Source organism: Protopterus annectens, chromosome 16.part0 (genome assembly GCF_019279795.1).
Source record: "Protopterus annectens isolate FY-2018-M chromosome 16.part0, PAN1.0, whole genome shotgun sequence".
Classification (NCBI taxonomy): Eukaryota; Metazoa; Chordata; order Ceratodontiformes; family Protopteridae; genus Protopterus; species Protopterus annectens.
The window spans coordinates 684,113,847-684,135,124 of record NC_056750.1 but is presented as its reverse complement, the minus strand read 5'-3'; the positions used below and the strand labels follow the sequence as shown (position 1 = coordinate 684,135,124).

The 21,278-nt window shown below is 39.2% G+C and overlaps 1 protein-coding gene across 3 annotated transcripts in view; it reads left to right on the top strand.

Annotated features, from left to right (window-relative positions):
* The window catches only part of LOC122790830, a 754,878-nt gene that overhangs the window by 703,311 nt on the left and 30,289 nt on the right, over positions 1-21,278 (top strand). For all 3 annotated transcript variants that reach the window (XM_044058466.1, XM_044058465.1, XM_044058467.1), the window contains 3 exons: positions 7,387-7,611; positions 15,483-15,701; positions 20,646-20,723. In XM_044058466.1, coding sequence (XP_043914401.1) covers positions 7,387-7,611; positions 15,483-15,701; positions 20,646-20,723 — 522 coding nt within the window. The remainder of the gene's footprint in view (positions 1-7,386; positions 7,612-15,482; positions 15,702-20,645; positions 20,724-21,278) is intronic.

The window sequence follows — 21,278 nt, the reverse complement described above, 5'->3', positions numbered from 1 at the left end:
TCTATGGAATTCCATCCTTCCCTGATTATATCTACCAATCTTTCTGTTAAAACACAAAATGCATTCACAAAATAATGGTCATCTCGTTTAACGTTATTATTCCTGCTATCAACCTTCACATATATCTATTACATAACACTTGATATTTCTTCATACTGGAGACTAATGTATCCTTTATTGAACTGGCAGCATATCCACTCTCTGCAAATCTAATAATTTTATCCTTAGCCTCTTTCAAAAATGTATTCTTACACTGAATGTCCTCCTGGCCTTTAAAAATTATCTATGGAGAAGCGCCATATAAAAATGACAACTAGTTGCATACAGTGGTATACTTGCTACTACTAGTTTTTTTCTGTACATTTCACTGCCTATCTCATGTCTCACAATGCTTATTAGTATGGCATCCAAATTATTAATATTTAGATTATGTAGAACAGAAGTAAAGCTTAAATCAAATCTGTTTCTACCTGTTACTTAAAAATTGATTAACATTCATCACATCCCACTGTATAAAAATATTAAAACATCAGAAATATTTCTCTGCTTGCACGTTATAAATTCATACCCGTGCATGTACTTATCTTGTACCACCCTATAAAGAGGTTGGAGTCTGCTGGAGCAACATGCGCACCCATGGCAGTGTCAGATTTTTGTTAAAAATGTTTCACTGTAAATTTGAAAGTAATTGTGTTAAAATTCCATAAAACCCCAAATGTAATATAGCAATAAGCCGTGACTGGAAGCCTGAGTAACCAAACCAAACCAACCGTGGGTAAATCCAGCATTACCCACACCCAGCCATGGGTTATTGGTATTACACAATGACATTATTTAAGAAAGAAATTACTTAGTTTTCATAAATAATGTCTTTGTATAATGACTCCATTGTGTTCTTCTGCTAAGCAATAATAACAGTACTGCAAACATATTCAGCTGAGGTGGTGAAATACCAGATGAATCAAAAGATGAATCTTGCAGTTTAGCTGCATTGGCAATAGACTATAGTTATATTGGTGTGTAATCTTTATATTGTGTCTTTGTTTGAATGCAATATGTTAAAGCAGATTTCCCTTGCATGTTATGAGAGAAAACAGTTATGTCTTTTGGCGAGTCATTAAAATTGCAAAAGGTTACCCGTGAACTGAAGGAGGAGCTATAGACTAGCATTTTAATTTAAGGGGAAAAGAAAGCATTTCAATGTTTCCCTGTGAGAGTTCTCTTGAACACACTCTTCCATAGTATATACCATGTGGTAAAGGCAGAAGTCTTAGTTTGTATTCCTTATATTGTTTTCTTGCTTTATTGCAGTGTGGCAGTGTTTTTTTTTTGCATTTACACATTAAAATATGTGGTTAGTAGAGAAAAGGAAGCCAAGTCTCTTTGTGAACCATAGGATTTAGAAGAGGACAATTACCTGTATATAGGGAAGGTCTAGCAACTAGTATTGTTTTATCTGAGGGAGAAAAATAAGGTTGTTGTTGTCTTTTGGCTTTTACCGGTTAGGGAACTCCGGTCATCTAATGATTGGCAATAGATTTTCTCGAACGGTGAGGTGCCAAGCTCGACGTTCAACCTTCAACAAAGGCATGCCCATTTATGCATGTCTTTCGAATGCCCACCCAACTGCAGGGAGGACATGCAGACTCCACACATAAGGCACTCCCCGCACTCCAGCCAAGAATCAAACGGGAGAACCTCTTGCTGTGAGGCAACAACGCTACCGCTGCACCACCGCGGAAGTCCAGTAAGGTATTTCACATTTTTCCTGAGAAAGCTCACCTGAGCAGCCTCTGCCACAGTGTATACTGCTGTGTGAAGAAGGCTGATCTCTTGGTTTGAATTGTTTGTCTTTTGGCTTTTTCTGGTTAGAGATCACCACAGCGGAACTCCAGTCCGCTAATGATTGGCAGTGGATTTTTATGGTGCAGAGTTGCCAGCCCAACGCCCAACCTTCAAAGAAAGCACACCCATTCACGCACACACCTACCTGTATGTCTTTAAATGTCACTTGACTGTGGGAAGGGCATGCAGACTCCACACAGAAGGCACTCCAGCCGAGAATCGAACGGGAGAACCTCTTTCTGTGAGGCGACAACTCTAACCACTGCACCACCGCAGTGGTTTATTATTTGATTATATTGTGTACTTTACTGCAGTAAGTTAAAGTCCTTTACCCTGCATACCCTGGAGTGAAAACATAACTCTCTTATTGTATGTCCTTTCTGTTAATTTGCCCACACATTCCCTCACATTCCTTTTTCACTGGTTCTTGTTAGCTAGCACAAAAGTATAATTTTATGAAGCACTCCTCTTAAATTTACTTTCCCGTTGTGATTCGTACACCCAGAATACTGAGTGCTCACCAATAACTATGAATGAAACAGTTTAACCTCTGCCAAAATTTCAGTCACAAGTGATCCCACTTACTATTATAACTAACCTGGTTATAGACTGCATGTCCTCAACCATTACTGTTTTAAAATGATTTTGTGTCTATGCTGGGTGCACATTCTGCTAGCTGTTATCTGTGCTATTAACTGACTTGAAAAAGTACTATCAACATGGAGTCCCTGACTATTTTATCCCATGGAGTCCCCAATTCCTTTACCCTCTTCCTTCTTCAACCTACTCATACTTGATTTTCTGAGGCAATGTAGCAGCTGTTCATGTTTACTGACGACCCATTTCCAACACATACTGCTTCCAGACTGAAGTGGTTTTATGAGTGAGTAAAGAAAGAGTACTGAGTTTTATGTTGTAATATTTGCCTTTTTTTGGATTTATTGTCTTTGAATACATACTGGTTCTGGCTTTGATAGATGGGCTTATTATCTAGTTAGTTTATCCCATAAACAACGTTACTCTACCATAACTCCCCAATATCATTACTACATATGCTGAAGTGGTAAAGAATTTTTTGATTAAGCCTCCTAGATCACTTAACATATTCTACTAGCTTAACTTAGCCCCATAGCTAAAATACTAACATCAGCCCCCCGCACATGCACCCAAACCTACTGTTAATGGAAGTCACCTGTGATGCAGGCCTGTACCTTTAAGGGTCCATAAGTCTGCAGCACATCGTAGAAATCTTTTAGCCACTGGGGACTCCAGTACAAGACATTACAGACACAACACTGAAAGAGAATAGTGTGGCAGTGAGCTGCTTCTGGAGCTTTGACTTGGGATGTCCCTAAAGCCTTTAGGTCCCAACACCACCCCAAATATGATTTTAACATTGTAGATGCCTGTAAGGAGTCAACAGTCTTGGGTATCCCACCTTGAGGGAGATGTAAAAAAACATAATTGTGCTCTCAATTCACGTCTTTGAAGAAGGCAAAGCCCTGGCATTAAGCAGCAGTCTTCCTTCTTCAAAAATGATGCTTACATTTAGGGATATAATGATTGTTTTCAATAGTTAGCTAGTAAACTGGTGTAATTCTTGGAGGGGTGGGGACAATGTGTACTTGCACAGAATGAAATGATCAACTGACCTCCCTCCACTTTATTGGGTATAGCCTGCACCTCTCACTCTCTTATTTTTGTACACAGGATAAAACTTTTTTTCTACCTGCATATTGCACTTTTAGGCAAAGGTCACCTGACAGACTTCCCAACATAGTAAATTCCAGTTTAGGTAATATCAAGATAGCAATACTGGATACCAGAAACATTAACATTAAAATCTCTGAACTTGAGGCCTTCCTAACCATCAAAAACATCATCATTTGTCTAATCATAGAAATTCAGTACCATTGTCTAGATAGCATTCCCTGTCTTCCAAGATACAGTGCCTATCATCCATTCAAATCTACTGGGAACTGTATGGGTCGGCATATCTGTGTTTAATGGTAACCACATTTTCTCATGACACATTCTACATGATACAAATTTGGAACTTGATGGAAGCTCTAGACACATTCAGTAAAATGATCACATTATAGCCAATTATAGAACCCTATATATGTCCTCTTAAGAGTATGCAAAATACATTGTCCAGTTAGAAATATTAGCCATCAAGCCAAAAAGATTTCTTATGGGTGATGCAAACTATCCATGCACAAGCTGGCAAACATCTATAAATAAGTCCTTGAGATTTCTGGACTTTGTTAATGCCAATACAGATCAAGTCATCTTTCTCCTCTCTAGAGGTGCTAATCTTGATCTTGCCCTCACAAACATTTCCTCAGTTACACTACCTCCCCATGTTACCCCTCCCTAGTCAGATCTGATAATCTGTCTGTGACCCTCTTCATGAAAACCTGCATTGCAGCCCCTAATAATTCTCTACGTTAAGGGATTACTTTAAAATGAATTACTTGTTATTTACCAATGTTGTTGGTCATTGATGGTATAGGCTCCATGAAAACCTTGTACCAGAGGCTGCTGCCTACTTCCCTGTAGTTTACTCCCTCTTGGGTAGATATATTTTGGCACCTGCATCAGTCCAACACAAGCATAATGGCTAAACTAATTCCATATGGTAGAACTCCACATCAGTATGATCTAAGAAAAAGCTCCTGGCCATCTCTAAAAGATATAAGCTTCATCAGTATAAAATAGATTTAAAACTAGTAAGTTCCCCAAAACTACCAATAGGAAACCTAGACTGACTGTGAGCACAGGTTTACAACTAATTCAAAAGACAAACATAAGGCCTTCTTTAGGTATGTTATCAAGCTTAGAATTGCCTAACAATTCTGCACTGAACTTATCTCTAATGGTACCTGTCTCTCTGACCCCAAAGACACTGCTAATATTCTTGAGACACATTCTATTCCAAGTTCTCCCCACCCATTCTCTCCAATATCTCCCACCATTCCCCTTCATACCTCCACTCCTGAAATCACTTTAGACCAAGTCTTTTTATCACTTTCCAAAATTAAAAATACCAGTTTCATGGGCTCTGGAAATAGCCCTGGATATCTGCTGAGATGTGCCAAGTTCCACCTAACAGAAACCCTCATTAGCTTCAGTCTTTCCAATGATTATGTCCCTGAGGTGTGAAGAAAATGTTATTCTGCCTTTGCCTAAAGCTGATCCCCGTACTGATCCTGGGAATTACAGGCCTATTAGTCTCTCAGTATTTTTTTCAGACTATGACATGCATTACATGCTGAACAAATAAACTAAACAGGTGACCTTGTATCCTTGGATACACAACCGTTTTGCTTTGTAAAAAGCAAATCATGCCTACTAAACCCAAATTGAGTTCTTCACAATGGATTACTGAGACCATGGATAAGGGGCATACAGCTCATGCTGCCTTCCTCAACCTTTCCACGGCCTTCAACACTATCCCTCATGCTGAGGCTATTGACAAGCTCTGCCAAGTCAGCATTAACTGATACATAGTTTGTGGAATAGCTTATTGTCTGTCTGGTAGAACCCATGCAATTACAGTCAGGGGTATTTGCTCTAGATGGAAAAATGTCACCAGTGGTGTTCCATGGGGCTATATCTTTGGCTTCCTCATCTTTATATACACTTTTCTGACATGAAAGCTGATATCAAAGGAATATGTCTAGGCAGGTTTGCTGATTGCAAACTGGGGATGTTTACTGATCCCAGTATGATGCTCAAAATTCTCCAGCAAGCACTGGAACAAGCAAATCTTTTGTGCATTTGTCATGGGCCTTTCCTAAATGCCAAGAAATGCAGCCTAGTTTCCTTTGGTAAATCTAACATTACTACTGCTTAACAAATACATAACATTTCATTTAAATTTGACACACTCATCAGGGACTTGCTTACCCAAGTTGATATGAAACTGTCTTTTGACTACCACATTTTTGTGGCAGTTATAAAATTCTTCTCTTGCACAACTTATGCTTTATGTCCTCAAAATCAAAACAAGTTATGGTCCCACTTTACTCCTCCCTTATTTGCACCATTATTGAATATAATACCTTTTTGGCATCTACATTGCTATGCACCTCAACCAACTCAAAAGACTCCACATTTCCTCACCAAAAGATCTCAAATCTCAGTACCTGTATATACTGTAATAGACTAAAATACTGCTTTTCTTTACTCATTATCATACAGACTCTGGAGAAGTGATTCTTGTTTAACATTCCACACTATGAATAACATCACCCACTTTGAACTCCGTCATCTAAACAGAACCAGTGGTCAAGAAATTACCTGCTCTGGAGAGCAAAACTGATGCTACCATATTGACGACAACAGATGATGCAACAGGTACTTAACCTAGTGTAGCTCCCATTGCTGGAATTGGCTGCCCATACATATCAAGCAGAGTACTTTCATAGCCAATTTTAAAAACATTCTGGATGACTGTATAGGTTATCATAAATTTTCACCATGGATATGTGTGGAAAATGTGTCTGAACTTCCTGATGGCGTCCTTGGCTATAGGTTTAGTAAGAGCCTATGAACCTGTGAAAGGGGGGCAAGTCTATTGTTATTGAATACAATCATTATATCCCTGAATTTAAGCATCATTCTTGAAGAAGATACAATGCTGCTTAATGCCAGGGATTTGCCTTCTTCAGAGACATGAGTACAGAGCACAATCATGTTTCGCTACATCTCCTTCAAGGTGGGATACCTAAAACTGTTCACTTCTCATGGGCATCCACAAGGTTATAATCATATTTAGTGTGGTGTAGGGGCCTAAAGGTTCTAGTGACATCCTTAGTTAAATCTCCAGAAGCAGCTTAGTGTCGCCCTACCATTTTTCACTGTTGTGTCTGCAAGTCCTATACTGGAGTCCCCAGTGGCTAAAACATTTCTGGGATGTGCTGCAGGCTTATGAGCCCCAAAGGGTACAATCTTGAAGCACATGTAACTCTTAGTAATAGTAGATTTGGGTGCTGGTGTGGGGAGCTGATGTTAGTATTTTATCTATGGGGCTGATCTAAGCTAGTAAGATACAAATATCACAGTTAATGCCATCAAATACTTAAAAAAATATTGACAAGATTTGCTGGTGCCATACAAAACCAAAACATTTACTGCTGACACCATTTGGTAAATTGTGTAGTGTTTTCAAACACTCTTCCATTTGATAGATTGGGACACCACACGTTCACACACACATGCACACAAGGACACACACAAACAGATATTGATATATGTAAACATAATACTGATGAACATGTAAGCATATCTGCATCTGATTTTTATAGCAGCTCCTTTTGTGAGGGCACACATGCCAGAATCTATCATGGTGCAAGCTACAAAGTGCTTCTTAGGTGAAATGTACATTTGTGATCACACTCAAGATTGTGTGAATAGCTGCAACTGTGTATTAATGACAGAAAGCTTTCACAGGTAAAATTAGAGAGAAATAAATAGTTATTTGATGAATCTGGTCACTATGTTAGCTGACTTGTACATTTCTTTGTTTTTTTAAAGGGCACTTCACACAGATGGTATGGCGAGAATCAGAGGAAGTGGGAGTTGGCAAAGCTACAGATGGCATAGGGATGGCTGTCATTGTAGCTCAGTACAATCCAGCTGGTAACATCACCAATCCAGGCTACTTTGAGAAGAATGTCAGACCACTAGGGACAAAGATCACAGATGGAGACCCACAGATTTCATTCACTGCAAAAGGAAGCAAAGCTGTTATTAGATCTGGTATGTATCATCATCGTCATAATCATCCACATTTCCTCACTGAAACCTGGCACTGTACTTGCATCACACCAGGCTGAAACATTATTCTTTCTCTTCTTCTGATAATCCCCTGCTCCTCCTCCTTTTCCTCTGTTACTCTTCCACTCTTCTTTCCTTCTATACTGTCCACTCTCCTTTCTATCTTATTTAATAATGACTTGTATGCAAAGGCTAATCCTAGCTGTCTGCTGTAAACAAGCAATCTCTCATACTGCAAAGTTGGAGAAACACACTAGTGTTAATTAGCTAGTTATAGAAAACTGTAAATACTTTTAAATCTGTATATGTTGTACTGATTCTTCTGCCACCTCATTTGTATTATGCAAATATTGCACTGTTGTCTCATCTGTCATCATGCTTGCATTACAAATTGTGTATAACTGAACATATATTAAATGTCTTATTGGAGCTTTTCTCCCCAGCCCCTGTTGAAAATGAGTTCTGTGCCAGTTAGACTTTCCCAGTAGACAAATGTCAACTAAAAAAAGTAACAAATTTCTTAGTTATTGAAGTTGCAGTAAACTTACCTTCTACCTTTTAAAATTAGATCTTTAAAGATCTTGTGTAGAGGTCAATTGGGCTATTTTATTGTGTGGCATTTTAAAGTTGTAATCCAATATTAGGCATCGGAGACCAGCAGTTCCAACACACAAGTAATTTAATATTCAAAATCAGCAGAAGGAACACACATCCACAAATAACATAAACGCTGATAAAATCACTTCCCCTTACATTTTCGTCTCATAGAACTTCATCAGATGGGCAAAAACATCTTAGTTACCTAGTTAAATAACTTTTCCTGTTTGAATAGACCAATGAAATCAGTGATTCAATTAGTTACCAAGATAAAGAAAAAGTGGATTCTAAACTGCATGTGACAGTCTTACTAGTCTAGCACCATCTGGTGGCAAATAATACAACACATGAAAATGTATATAAAATCAAGAACTAGTTAAGTTTTGGGCACTTTTACCACATCTTTGCTGTTTAATAGTATTTTAAAGTTGCTTATGACATATTATAAATATTTTTTGAAATCCAGTTTTGTTTATGGAGCTTAGATGTGTACAGCAGGCCTGTAAAAACTGTTTCCAGTCCCGTGAATGCATTCATGCCTGTACTACATTACAGCACAGCTAGGCACTGATAGATGTAATACAGAAATAATACAGCCTACACTTTGTGTTGCTGTGCACAACAAATACTAATATGCTAACTTGGAATGGGAAAGAAATTTTACCAGGTGCAGCTATGAGATTTTTCTTTACACTTCATGAAAACAGGAAGACAAGGTACAGCATTTTAAGTGATCATAGAAAAACAGCATGGTCTTGCTTTACTTCACTGCTTTTATCTTTAAAAATTGACATGTAAAACTTTGATTGAGCTTTTACTGTCTTGGTAGCCAACAGTTTACAAATCAATGTCTTTATCAAAAATAGAACCAGAAAGGTTATTAAGACAAGTATAACAATCAACATTAGGAGTTTTAGTTTCTACCACCCCAGCCAGAAAATACATTGGTTAACCATACCTAAGTGAAGCTGTCAGCTTCCTTAGCCTCTGACAGTTCCAACACCTTCTGAATTGGCTCCAAATGGCTAGTTATCTCATGTTGGTTGTCAGGGATAAAAGTACAGCACTCCTCCTGGATCAAAGCACAAGTACCCCCTTTAGCTGCAAGTACGAAGTCAAGAGCCGTATGGTTTTGTAGGACCACAGCTCTCATGGCCGTCAGCTCATCAGTTACAAGTTCTAGTGCTGAAAAGGTTGCATTGTTCAGGGTTTCAAGGAGTTCTGACAGTTTTCTTAGCTCCCAGATGGATTTTACAGTCCCGTGGGAGGGTATCATGCCAACCCAGGAAATGACATCATCTCCAAGGTCCATATGTGCTAATCCTTTAGTGCTGACATGGACAAGATCGTGATGATAGATCCAGGATGCATCCACCTTACCCACAGGGTTATTGGGAGCCTTTACTTCTTGAATATTTTGGATTTTTTCTTGGGTAATGTATATACATGTCGTATGGCTGGGACTGAATAACCCAGGAAATGGCTGCCAGACCAGTTTTCAGGTAGCCATTTGTATGCTGTTTTCCCACAGATGAAGTAGCAGCCATCATTCAATATTGCCTTTGAGATGTTTTCAGAAGCTTTATTGTTGATAACAGTGTGAAAAAATACACTGAAGCCCAGGTCATCTTGCATTTGAGCATATTTAGAGAAATTATGTCCCTGCATATCATTTTCAAAAATCCATTTGTACCAGTGAAGTAGTTTGTGTGTGCTATTTAGTCTCGTTGATGTTGCTTTCTTTCTGGCAGTACCCTGTGGGCACAGTCTCCAGTCAGAAAAAGACACTTCTTTAACCCTTGATTGATTTGCAATGGAAGATGGAAAGATGGCATGGCAGACTCTTATGACAGAAGTGTCACAACTGCTCCATCCCACTCTTTTGGATCCATTCTGCTTGAGACACAGAATTCCATGCCAGTGAAAGGCCAAAAAAAGTGACATAGTCTTGTTAGGATGTGACAACAATCCTCCAGTGAGATTGGTTAAAATAGGCTGATACATAGAAGTTTTGAGGGGAAAGCTGGTGAATAGAATGCCATCATGAGCAGCAGGAATCTCTGTGCAAACCCAACAATTACTGATATTGAAAGAGGAGGCATACATGAACTTGAAGGCATGATACATGTTAAAGTTTAGGTGGCAACTAGATGCTCGTTGCTGAACATGAAGGCATGTGGGGTAGTCACAAGACCGGTAAAGGTGGCCAAAAAAAGGAATGGCCACAACAGCAAAATTAGGAGTACAATAAGTGTGCTGCAAATACACGTACAGTGTTTCTGAGGGAATGCTGTGGCCCACAAAGAAGGTTGAGATTGCAGCTGTAAAGTCATGCTAAAGGGATGATGTGTCCTGAGTGGAGAATTAGTTGAGTCTGTCAGGAGGTGCATGGTAGCAGGAGAAGCTGTTGTCATGGCTGGAGAAGTAAAATAAAGTTCACGGCTTTAAGAGGGTGGTTTAGTGTGGCTCCAGGTGTGACATGCAACAGGTTCCAGAATGTCCTGAGGTGAAGAGAAGGAAAGTGATTGTTGATCTTTCAAAGGCATGGTTTTCCTGACTTGTGAAACGTGTATCCAGGTAGATGATCCTTGTAGTCAAACAGCAGAGGAGGGGGTGAACAAAACCAGGTAAGGCCCTTTCCAGTGGGGATGCAAGGCTGTTTTCCGACTGAAGAAATTAACATACACCTAGTCACTTGGCTGAAGGTGATTTGCCAGGTCAGGTTCAGGCAGAGTTTGAGCTCGTATGACCTGGCAGTGGTGGTGCTGTAAAACAGAAACAAGAGATTTGCAGTAGGATACTAAATTAGCATCATGTAATTAATAGTCAGAAAAAGGAGGTGGTGGGGTGAGAGACATATGGATGGGTCGATCCATAATAATTTAATGTGGAGAAAGACCCTTGGAATGATGAGTTTGGCCTTGCATGGAGAATAATACTAAAGGTAGGGCTTGTACCCAGATGAGACCTGTTTCTGCAGTAAGCTTAGATAATTGTACCTTGATAGTCTGGTTTGCCTTTTCAGTAATGCCAGATGCTTGAGGTCTATAAGGGCAATGAAATTTCAATAAAATACCTATCATTTTGCAAATTGCTTATGTCAGTTGTGAGGTAAAGTGCATGCCTCTGTCAGAATAAATATGGCATGGTATACCAAAACGGGTGATAAACTCAGTGCATAGCTTCTTAGCAACAGAAATAGCATAATTCTTGGTACATGAATAGGCCTCAACCCAGCCAGAAAAGACATCAATTATAGTAAAAACATATTTGAAATGTGCAGAGGGAGGTAGTTAAATAAAATCCCATTGGAGTGCACAAAAGGGACCTGAAGGTTTAGGCAGAGGCTGAGGTGGGACCTGGGTGCCTTTTGAAATGTTAAACTGTAAACAGATTGAACAGCTTGACACAAAATGGCATACAGATTCTGAAAGACCAGGTGCATACCATTCACATTGGATCAGCTTAATTAGTGAGTTCTGGCCCAAATGGGCAGGAAGATGATAGGCGCAGATCAGTTGGTGTAAAAAGGTTTTTGGTGCTACAGGGCACCCATCTGTATATCTCCAGATGGAATCTTTGTCACGTTTATAATTTGCATGTATCCACTGAGTCACCTTGGAATCTGATGCACTGTTCTGTAAATTCAGTAAACCCTGATTTGAAAAACTAGGTGTCTGCAACACCTGTTGAAATACACACAGCTGCATTGGTTGTCCATGAACAGAGGTGGAAAGAGCAACTTGTTTCGCAGCCCAGTCTGCCATAACGTTTCCCTTACTTTCAAAACAGTCCTCAGATTGGTAGGTGCAATTTTAATAACAGCAACTTGTTTTGTTAACAAAAGATGGAGTAACAACATGTCGACATAAAGTGCATTTTTGATAATAGTACCACTGGATATAAGGAATTCGCTTTCTTTCCATAAGGTGCCAAAGTCATGTACTACACCATGCACATAGTGGGAGTCAGTATATATTTTGACTGTTTTATCCTTGGCCAATTGACAGGCAGTAGAGAGAGCTACTAATTTCGCTACTTGAGCTGATGAACCAGGTGGTAAATTCCCAGTTGACAATACAGAGTTTTGTGAGCAGACGGCCCAAGCAGCTAATAGCTGTCCATTTTGGTTGCACAGACAAGATTCATCAACAAAAAGTACCAGATCTGGATTTTGTAAAGGGGCATCCTGGAGGTCTAACCTAGGAGGAAGAGAAGAGTTAACAACAATAAGTCAATCATGGGGTTCACCCTCATCCAAGGTGGGGATTAATGATGCTGAATTAAGTGCAGGACATCTGACAGTTTGGAGGGCAGAGTTAGCAAGTAAAATAAATTCATATTGTCAGTCTAGAGGGAGATAAATATTGTGTTTTCATCTTTAAGAGTAAAGTGTGAACAGCATAAGGGACAGCTAAAAAGGTGTTATGTCCTAAAGCGATGGACATGGCAAGGTCCACCAAGATGACTGCAGCTGTGACTCCCCTCAGGCTCACAGGTAGTCTCAAAGCAACTACATCCAATTGGGTGCTGAAATATGCTGTCGGTCAGTACACTCCAGTATGTTGTTGGGCTAAGAGACCCAATGCCACCTTATTACATTCACTACAGAAAAGAATGAATGGTTTTAAGTAGTCTAGTAGGCCTAGGGCAGGCGGGTTGGATAGTTGTACCTTGAGCTGTATAAAGGCATTCTCATGTTCCTCTGACCATGGAAGAAGCTTGGGAGTGTCCTTCTTTAATAAGGATAGTAAGGGTTGAGTAATCTCTGAGAAATTAGAGACCACCTGGTGGCAGTAGCCAGCCAGTTCCAGAAACCTTCAGAGTTGGCGTTGAGTAGTAGAATGGGGTGCATTTTGGATGGCAGTTATGCAGGAGGGCAGAACTTTCCAAGCGCCATGAGAGATAAAATGACCCAAATACTTTACTTCAGGTTGGTAAAACTGCAGTTTGGATCTGTTATCTTTAAAACCCTGAGGAGCCAAATACTGCAAAATGGCAAGTAGATGAGGCAATGAGAATGTTATCAACATATTGCACTAGTGCTGTTTCAGGAGGAAGAGCAAGGGCATATAACTAGCACTTCATTTCTCTGGAAAAAAGAGTAGATTATTCCACATACCCCTGGGGAAATCTAGTCCATGTATATTGCTGCCGCAGGTATGTGAACGCAAAACGATATTGACTATTTGAATGAATCTGAATAGAGAAAAAAGGCAGAAAAATTGTCTATCACCAAGAAGGTGGTTGCAGACGGAGGGATCCAGTTCAAGATAGTGGCAGGATTGGGCACTATAGGGAAAGCAGGTAGAACGGCCCTGTTAACAGCTTTGAGGTCTTGAACAAACCGATAAGTTTCCCTGCCTGGTTTCTTAACTGGTAGAAGAGGAGTATTGCATGGGCTAATGGTAGGAACTATGATACCCTGTTGCAATAAAGACTGGATTACTGGAGCAATTCCTGCTTCCCCCTGGGCAGAAAAGGAGTATTGAGGTACCTCGGGCAATGCTGTACCAGGCCTCAAGGTGATTGTAATGGATCCGCACAATGCAAGAGGCCAATGTCATTGTCATGGGCGGTCCATAATGACGCAGGAAGAGTGTCTAGTGAAGGGTGGGTAGGAACAGACTGTGACTGACACTGGAGGAACACCGCTTGCAAATAGTTTGAATCGGCTGAGGTACATGTTCCTAACACAACACGGTCTTGCTCTTTTGGTGGGATTTCCAGAAAGATTCCCTTTTCAGTGCAATAAATTGTGTAACCTAGTTTGCATAGCAGATCATGGTCAAGTAGGTTCAGTGGTGCTGACACGTCAACTAATAAGGCATGATGTTCTGTTTAAAGGACCCATACTTACTGGTACCTGGACTGTCTCGGGTAACTCATGGGGACTCTGGAAACTCCCACGCCTTTAGTGGTGCTGCTGGAGAAAGGAATATTTTTAGCAGCTTTCAATGTAAGTATAGCTCTGGTGGCCCCTTTATCTACCAGAAAAGGAAGAGCATTATTTTTCACAGTTAACATCATGAATGGACCCTGCTGGTCAATTGGAACAAGTGGGAAGGTTGCTGCATCTGTCCAGGGGAGCTCTATAGTGACTATTATGCATCAGGCCAGGTGGGAGGGGTCCAGAAGGAGTCCCAATGCTAATTCTGACCTGGCTGAGACTGTTCCCCTTGCCTAAAGTGGTTGCCTTGTGAAAATTCTTGAGGGGGAGGTGGCGGATGTGGCACTAGGTAAGGACAACTGTCCCTCCAATGACCAGCCTGTCCACAGTTGAAACAGAGGTTATTTCCACCATCATCCCCCATTTGCCTCTGACCTTGTTGTCAGAAGCCCTTACATGTAGGGAGTCACTGAAGAGGGGCCCTGCAGTCGAAATCCTTGTCCATTAGTGCCTCATCTGCCCGAGCGATTTCTTCCTCCCCAGCAACACTGCCCAAAAGAAGAGAACATGTGTAATTGGGCTTGGAGAAGTTGATTTTGTATTTCCTTCTTTTCCTTTATCATAAGGTCAGACAAATACTTCACCTTGGTAACTAGCTCATGTAAGCCTAGGCTGGGCCAGTTCAAACACACCTTCTTCAATTGGTCTCGGACCTGGGGCAGAAGACCGTCTACAAAAGTAGTGGACAGTCCGCTGGCTGCAAGACCTTCTGTTGGCTCGGGATACCCTGAGTAGGAATTCCAAAACCAGCCCAACAAAAAGGTGAAGCAGTAAAGCTCTGAGAGGTCAAACTTGGATCAAAAGTGTAATACATAGACAGCATTAATGCTCACAAAAATACGTTTTTGTTTGACATACACTTCAGCTGATGGCTATGGTTTACTTGTGTACTTTTTTATGGTAATTTCATTGATGACATTTTCTGATTTGAACTGGTTCTTCTGAATGTTTTTGATTGTTAATAGATTTTATTAATGGTGTTACTGAATGTTTATAGTTTACAGTATATTGTGATAAAGAGAATCAGTATTGCTATGGACACTCACTGAGAGTATTTTTTAGAATGCTGATGCTCGATATATTAATTCTAGTAAAATATCTGAGAGCTGTGATAATCTCAAACATCCACAGTGCTGATTCACTCACTCATATAGCTGTTTTTCCCCAGTAGATTAACACTCCCAGATCTGACCGTTTTCCTTTCTGATTTTATCTGATAGTATATAATTAGTCCTAACGATTTTAATCCTTTTTCTTTTCTTTCTTTGTTTACTCTTTTTTTCTTTCTTTGAATATTGCTTTACAGAAGCAGAAACCAAGGCCTTTTGTAAGGAACTTTTAGATGCACATAACAAGTATCGTTCTCTGCATGGGGTAAGTCCATTACGAATGAATCCAGACCTAACAAAGGAAGCTCAAAACTGGGCTGAACATCTAGTAGGCATCCAGGCATTGAAGAACAGTAACACTAACTATGGAGAAAACCTCTGGTACCGCTGGGGGAACTGTATGAATCCACCTAAAGGTAAGATGCACAGGAACAATCTCAATACACTTTCTTAAAATATTATTTTTAAGCAGTGCATCTTTGCATTATTTATTGTTTCTGTGCTCTGTGGTCTGGCATTCTGTGCCACTCACTGTGTGAGTGATGTGAAACAATCATATTTTTTATTTAAAGAAGTTCAGTAGTTTAAATAATAAAGCATTGCGATATTTTTCAAGATTCATGTCATATTTTCGAGGAACATGACTGAGATGCTTTAAATTGCAAGACTAATACTGAATACAGCAACCTATAGACAAGTTTGAGGTTGTGGTACCTTGTAGTATCTTCTCCACTTCAAGAACAAAGACCCCAGAGTTTATGTAGTTAACAGGAGTACTGGTAACATAGCCTCCTATATCAAGGTATGCAGGAGGTTGCTTTCTTCCAAAAATGTTTTAAATGATGAGTTTCGTGATTCACTGTTTTTAATATTGGCTTGTTTGTTATTTTTATGTTTTAACTTGCAGTTTCAATTCTTGGTCTTGTGAGAGAGAGCCATTCTGTCATATTCATTATTTGCCATGTAAAGTAATAACTTAAGGCTTGCCAGCAATTATTTTATCTGTTGATATTTTAACAAAAAAAAAACTGTCTTTGTAATGTTACTGGGAGCAAGATATTTTAACAAATTGTCAACAATGAATGAAGCAGTGGAGAATACAATTTTAATTTGCATAGTGTGCAGAGTTTGACTCTGCAATACAGAAGTGAAAATATAGGAGGGGTCTGTGATCTTTGAAGCTGATACTGGAAGTAGCATAACTCTATTTCAAAAAATGAAAATACATTAAGTAAGTAAAGAGTTTTGCAATGAACATATGAACCATTGCATATAAAAAGGCAACACACTACATCAACTATTAACATAGTTGCTCCACAATGTTTAACCCTCTCCAATTTTTTCAGAGTTTTCATGTCCTTTCTAGTCTGCTTGGGTTTTTCATCAATCTTTGTTTTCCCCTCATATCACAGAAGCATGTCAGTAGACTATATAGTTTTATTTCCAGTTGTCCTTAACAGTGTCTGCAATATGTGTGTGTGTCATGCAAGAGACTGGCATCCTGTTGAGGACTGGTTGTATGCCTAACTCCAGTTGCCTGACTAGCTAGTCTTTGTTTGCCCTGCATTATTGGATAAAGCAAAATAGATATAAAAATGAATGATCAAATCCATAACACAGAAGGATGTAGCACTGACTGCAACCTACGTGACCTGGTTCATTTAATGACCTTAGGCATAAGAAGAGCTTATGGGGAAGTGTGGAAGTGAGTGTTTGCCACCTCAAACATTTGGAGCAGAGGGAAATCTGTTGCTGTAATATTGGTGTCAAGCGTGAGTGGGCACCCGGTATGCAGTATTTCATAAGGGATGTATGCTTTTCTTCCCTCCACAGGAGACAATAGCTTCTACTGTGCATGCTTGGAAGTGCACATGCACAGCTGGAAGATGTGGTGAGCTCTCATGGTAATGCAGGTGCACACAGCTTCCAGTAAAGAGGTTAGGCCTTACAGAAATATAACTCTGAGTTGAGTATGACATAGCCTTTTAGGTGGAGTGCATCATATTTTTCAGCAGCGTAGGTTCCTGATGTGATCCATCCTGCAACACTCATGTCTGGGGGTAGTAAGCCTGACTCTCAGACTACTGCAGCATGATTGTGCCTCAGCTCTTGGCAGAGCTGCAGATTTGTAACAGAGTGGGACATGAACTGATTTCATGTCTGCTTTGGATGATGGCTTCTCCAGTTGGCTTTCATCTCTTCCACTGAAAAAGCCACTGCTGAACAGGGAATGAATGAAATGGAGACAAATGGTTATCAGTCAAGGATGTAGATAGCATTCAAATGAGTTAATGATTCTGTACAGAAAATGTATACAGGTGAACATATGAAATGACGGATGTTACTGATGTGAAAGTTACTTATTAGAAATAAAAAGAAGCACTACCATTGAGAATAACTAAAAATACTTTCTCAATGTTTCTAGAGAAAATGTGGCCCAATACAAGTCAGGAAATCCTTCTATGTGGCACACCTCATTACTAAGGGCTTTTCATCCAGTAAAAAGGAGGTCATTGTCCCACTGTACTCATCCCTCATTAGACCCATTATAGAGTACAACGCCCTGTTTGGTATGTATCTCACAAGACATCTGCAACAGTTGGAAAGGCCACAGAAATACCTCACTAAAAGAATCACAGGCCTAAAGCAGATGCCCTATGCTGACCATCTAAAAAACTCCAGCTATACTCTGTGGCATATCATCTACTCAGAGGTGATCTCTGCTTAACATACAAGGCCATGTCAAACCCTGAGCTGTTGGACATGCTCCACTTAAAGAAATCCCAATTCCTCAGAGACACATGCTCCAGGGATCTAAACCTTGTCATCACAATGAACAAAACATGCTGGAGGGATAGGTTCCTTACCCAGAGACTCCCCATCCTCTGGAATAGACTGCCCATACATGTCAAGCAGAGCGCCTCCTTGGCCCTCTTCAAAAGGAACCTTGACGATTTGATGGGAGATAGGAAATTCACCCCAGGGATCACATCAGACACCCTGCTAGACAAGGGTCCAGGGAAGTAAGTATTGTGGGAAGAAATATCCAGGGAATTGTTATAGCTAGGCTTGTATAAGCCCTAGGGCCGATAGCCTAGTACCAACCTATGAACCTATTGAAATGGGGATAAATAAAGCATATGTATTGTGAAAGCAAAATTATAGGAAAAGTGCTTATTAAACATGAAGCATATTTATTATTACTTTGATTTTTGTTTTCTGAGAGTAGTCTTGAATGATGAACTAACAAATTAGCTGGCATTTAGCACGTCATTTGGCATTTTAATCATGGCACTATGTCTGAAATTTGTTAAACTGCAACTTTCAATTAGTTCTCAGAAGACCTTGTTATTTAGTACATTTTCATCTAAAGAGAGTTACACTTTCATACATCATTGTTTTACATGTGCATAGGCATGTCAACACACAAGGTATTATTGCAATACTCAGACATCTACAGTGTCATTTCTGTCTGTTGATGACATTTTTTTATACCATCTAAAGAAAGCAATAGCAGGAAGATTGAATAAAAATCAAATTGCAAATAAAAGAAACAATTTTAGAGTACATTTAGAGAAAACAAACACAAAGGGAAACTGTAATAATTAGAAAGATGCTGAATACTTGACAAAGGCTTTCTGATATGAAGGTGCTAAAGAAGACAGTGCAACCTGTCAGCAGGCAACCATCTGAAATGTCAGGACCCACTAGAGTGAGTTCCAAAACATGGAAGTTGAAAGGCCCCACAAAATGAGTTTACATTTATTAAGCCAAAGTTTTCCGTTTTCTTCAAGATATAGTGATCTTGGAGTTTATATATTTATTTTTGGGAGGCACAAGAGGACTTGCCTTCTTGCAAAAAAAAAGTTTGTAGGAGAGGAGTGATTTTCAAGATTTGCCCTTCTGCATTTGTAATCTTATTTAGCTTTTTTATTTTGGTATGTCTCTTGAGTGATGACAGTTCAGTAGGGGACCCAAAACATAGGCTGTATAGGATGGCACAAACCGTATAGATTGCTTCACTAGTAAAAGGCTAGCTGTACTGCTAGTATTTAATATGTTGGTGAATTTTACACTTAGAATATAGTTCCTATGTTATAAAACCAAAACATGAGTATAGCATAAGTAAGTTCCATTTAGATGGGGCAACTGATGTGTAACAGACCTGTGTTAAAGTCACTCAAGGATAGGTTAACGATTATTAGAAAGTACTCTGTGAATAAAGTGGGAGGAGGGAATGAAAGAAACTGTGAGATATCTTAAAAAGATATATATAGTGGATGAAGGAGGGCCATTTTCATAGACAAAATGAGAAGGAGAAACATTTTTAGGATAAAATATGTACAGAGCAATAAAGTATAGGCAGGAAGGGGAGCATTCACAGAATGAAGTATTTACTTACTGAAAAACATTGGAATGATGCAGCAGGCTTCAATGAGACATAGCAGATGCAAAAAGTTTGTATACTTCATGAATGTATATGGGACGACAATAGAATTTCATAACAGATGGAACAAAAACCAAATTTATTTTGCAGTAATATGATTTTATAACAAGTTAAAGCAGCAAATGGAACTAGGAATAATTCCAGTCAGTACTGATAAGTTCTAAAATAATTCATACACTACTGCAAAAAATAGTTGTGTATTAGTTATTTTCATTTAAGAAATGCAAGTAGAAGAGGCAGAAGAGGTTTAATTGCTTTATATAGTATTCATATCCCGGTTAAAAACTCTGCCTTCTTTTATCTCCTCTTTTCTTTGCTTCTCTTTATTTTATTAAATAAAGAAAAACATTAGAAAGGATCAGTGATTTTTTACATAAAAGATCATAGCTTGAACTATGTACTTACGCTGAAACTGTTCTAAATTGTAAAATGCAGAGTAGCCTGAGATTGTCAGGCCTTTAGAGCGTACAAAAAGCATATTTTGTTTGAGATTTTCTCACCAAAGTGGAATTCTAATCATCACTACACTGACCTCCCTTAGAGCAGTACATATTCATATGAAAAGGTTTTAAAACTTGACTTAAACAACAAAATAAATAAAGTGAATGAAAGAGGGAATTAATGTATTCCATTAATGTAATATTGGAATAAAGTCCATCTGTTTAGAGTTGTAGAGGTTAACATGTTTTGTTGTAGCATTCGAGTATATTATATCCATCTCTTACACAGATCTGCCATACACTGCAGAATAGATGGGTCAAGTCACTTTATCATTGTATTCTCTGTTTATGTGGATATTTTTATTGTAATAGCAAGTTCTGACTAAGAAAAATAAAGATCTTGAAAATGTAAAATCTCTCTCCGTCTCTCTCATTCAGGGAGAAAACTCACCAGGATTTTTTTTTCCTTGCAGGTGCTGAGGTGGCTGAAGCGTGGTACAATGAAATTCAGAAGTACAATTTCAGCACCCCAGTATTTCAAAGTGGGACAGGTAAGAGAAATGCATGCCTTATTTTATAGTGTACTGTACATATCTAGCTCAAAACCTACCCTATTTCAAACTCCCTAAACTATTCGGTGTGCGTACGTGTCCAGTAGACTAAGTATGAGTAAATTACTATTTCCTTACATGTGAAACTTCAGTGCCATGCTGGAATGACACTGTTACAAGACTGTCATCTAATCTGCGACAGGCAGTCACTGAAACTGTACAGTTCATATTCACAGTATACACCTCCTTCTGTATGCTTATTACTTACTCCCTGCAAATTACCTCTGGAAATCCCATAAAATACAAAGACGACTGTTTAACGGAGAACAGTATATATAATGTTGTGTGCTGATTAGCCAACAACAAAGTCAAACTATACCTGGATTAGAGAATGAAGGCCATAACTTTTTACTATCTTCTAATAATTAGGGGCACAGAATGCACTGATTGGTTCATTTGTCTGCCTGCCTACATGCCCTCTCTCATTTTTGTTACATATTTCCTTTCCCATATTAGCACTTCATATTAAAACACTCTAATGTAAGTGGTAGAAAG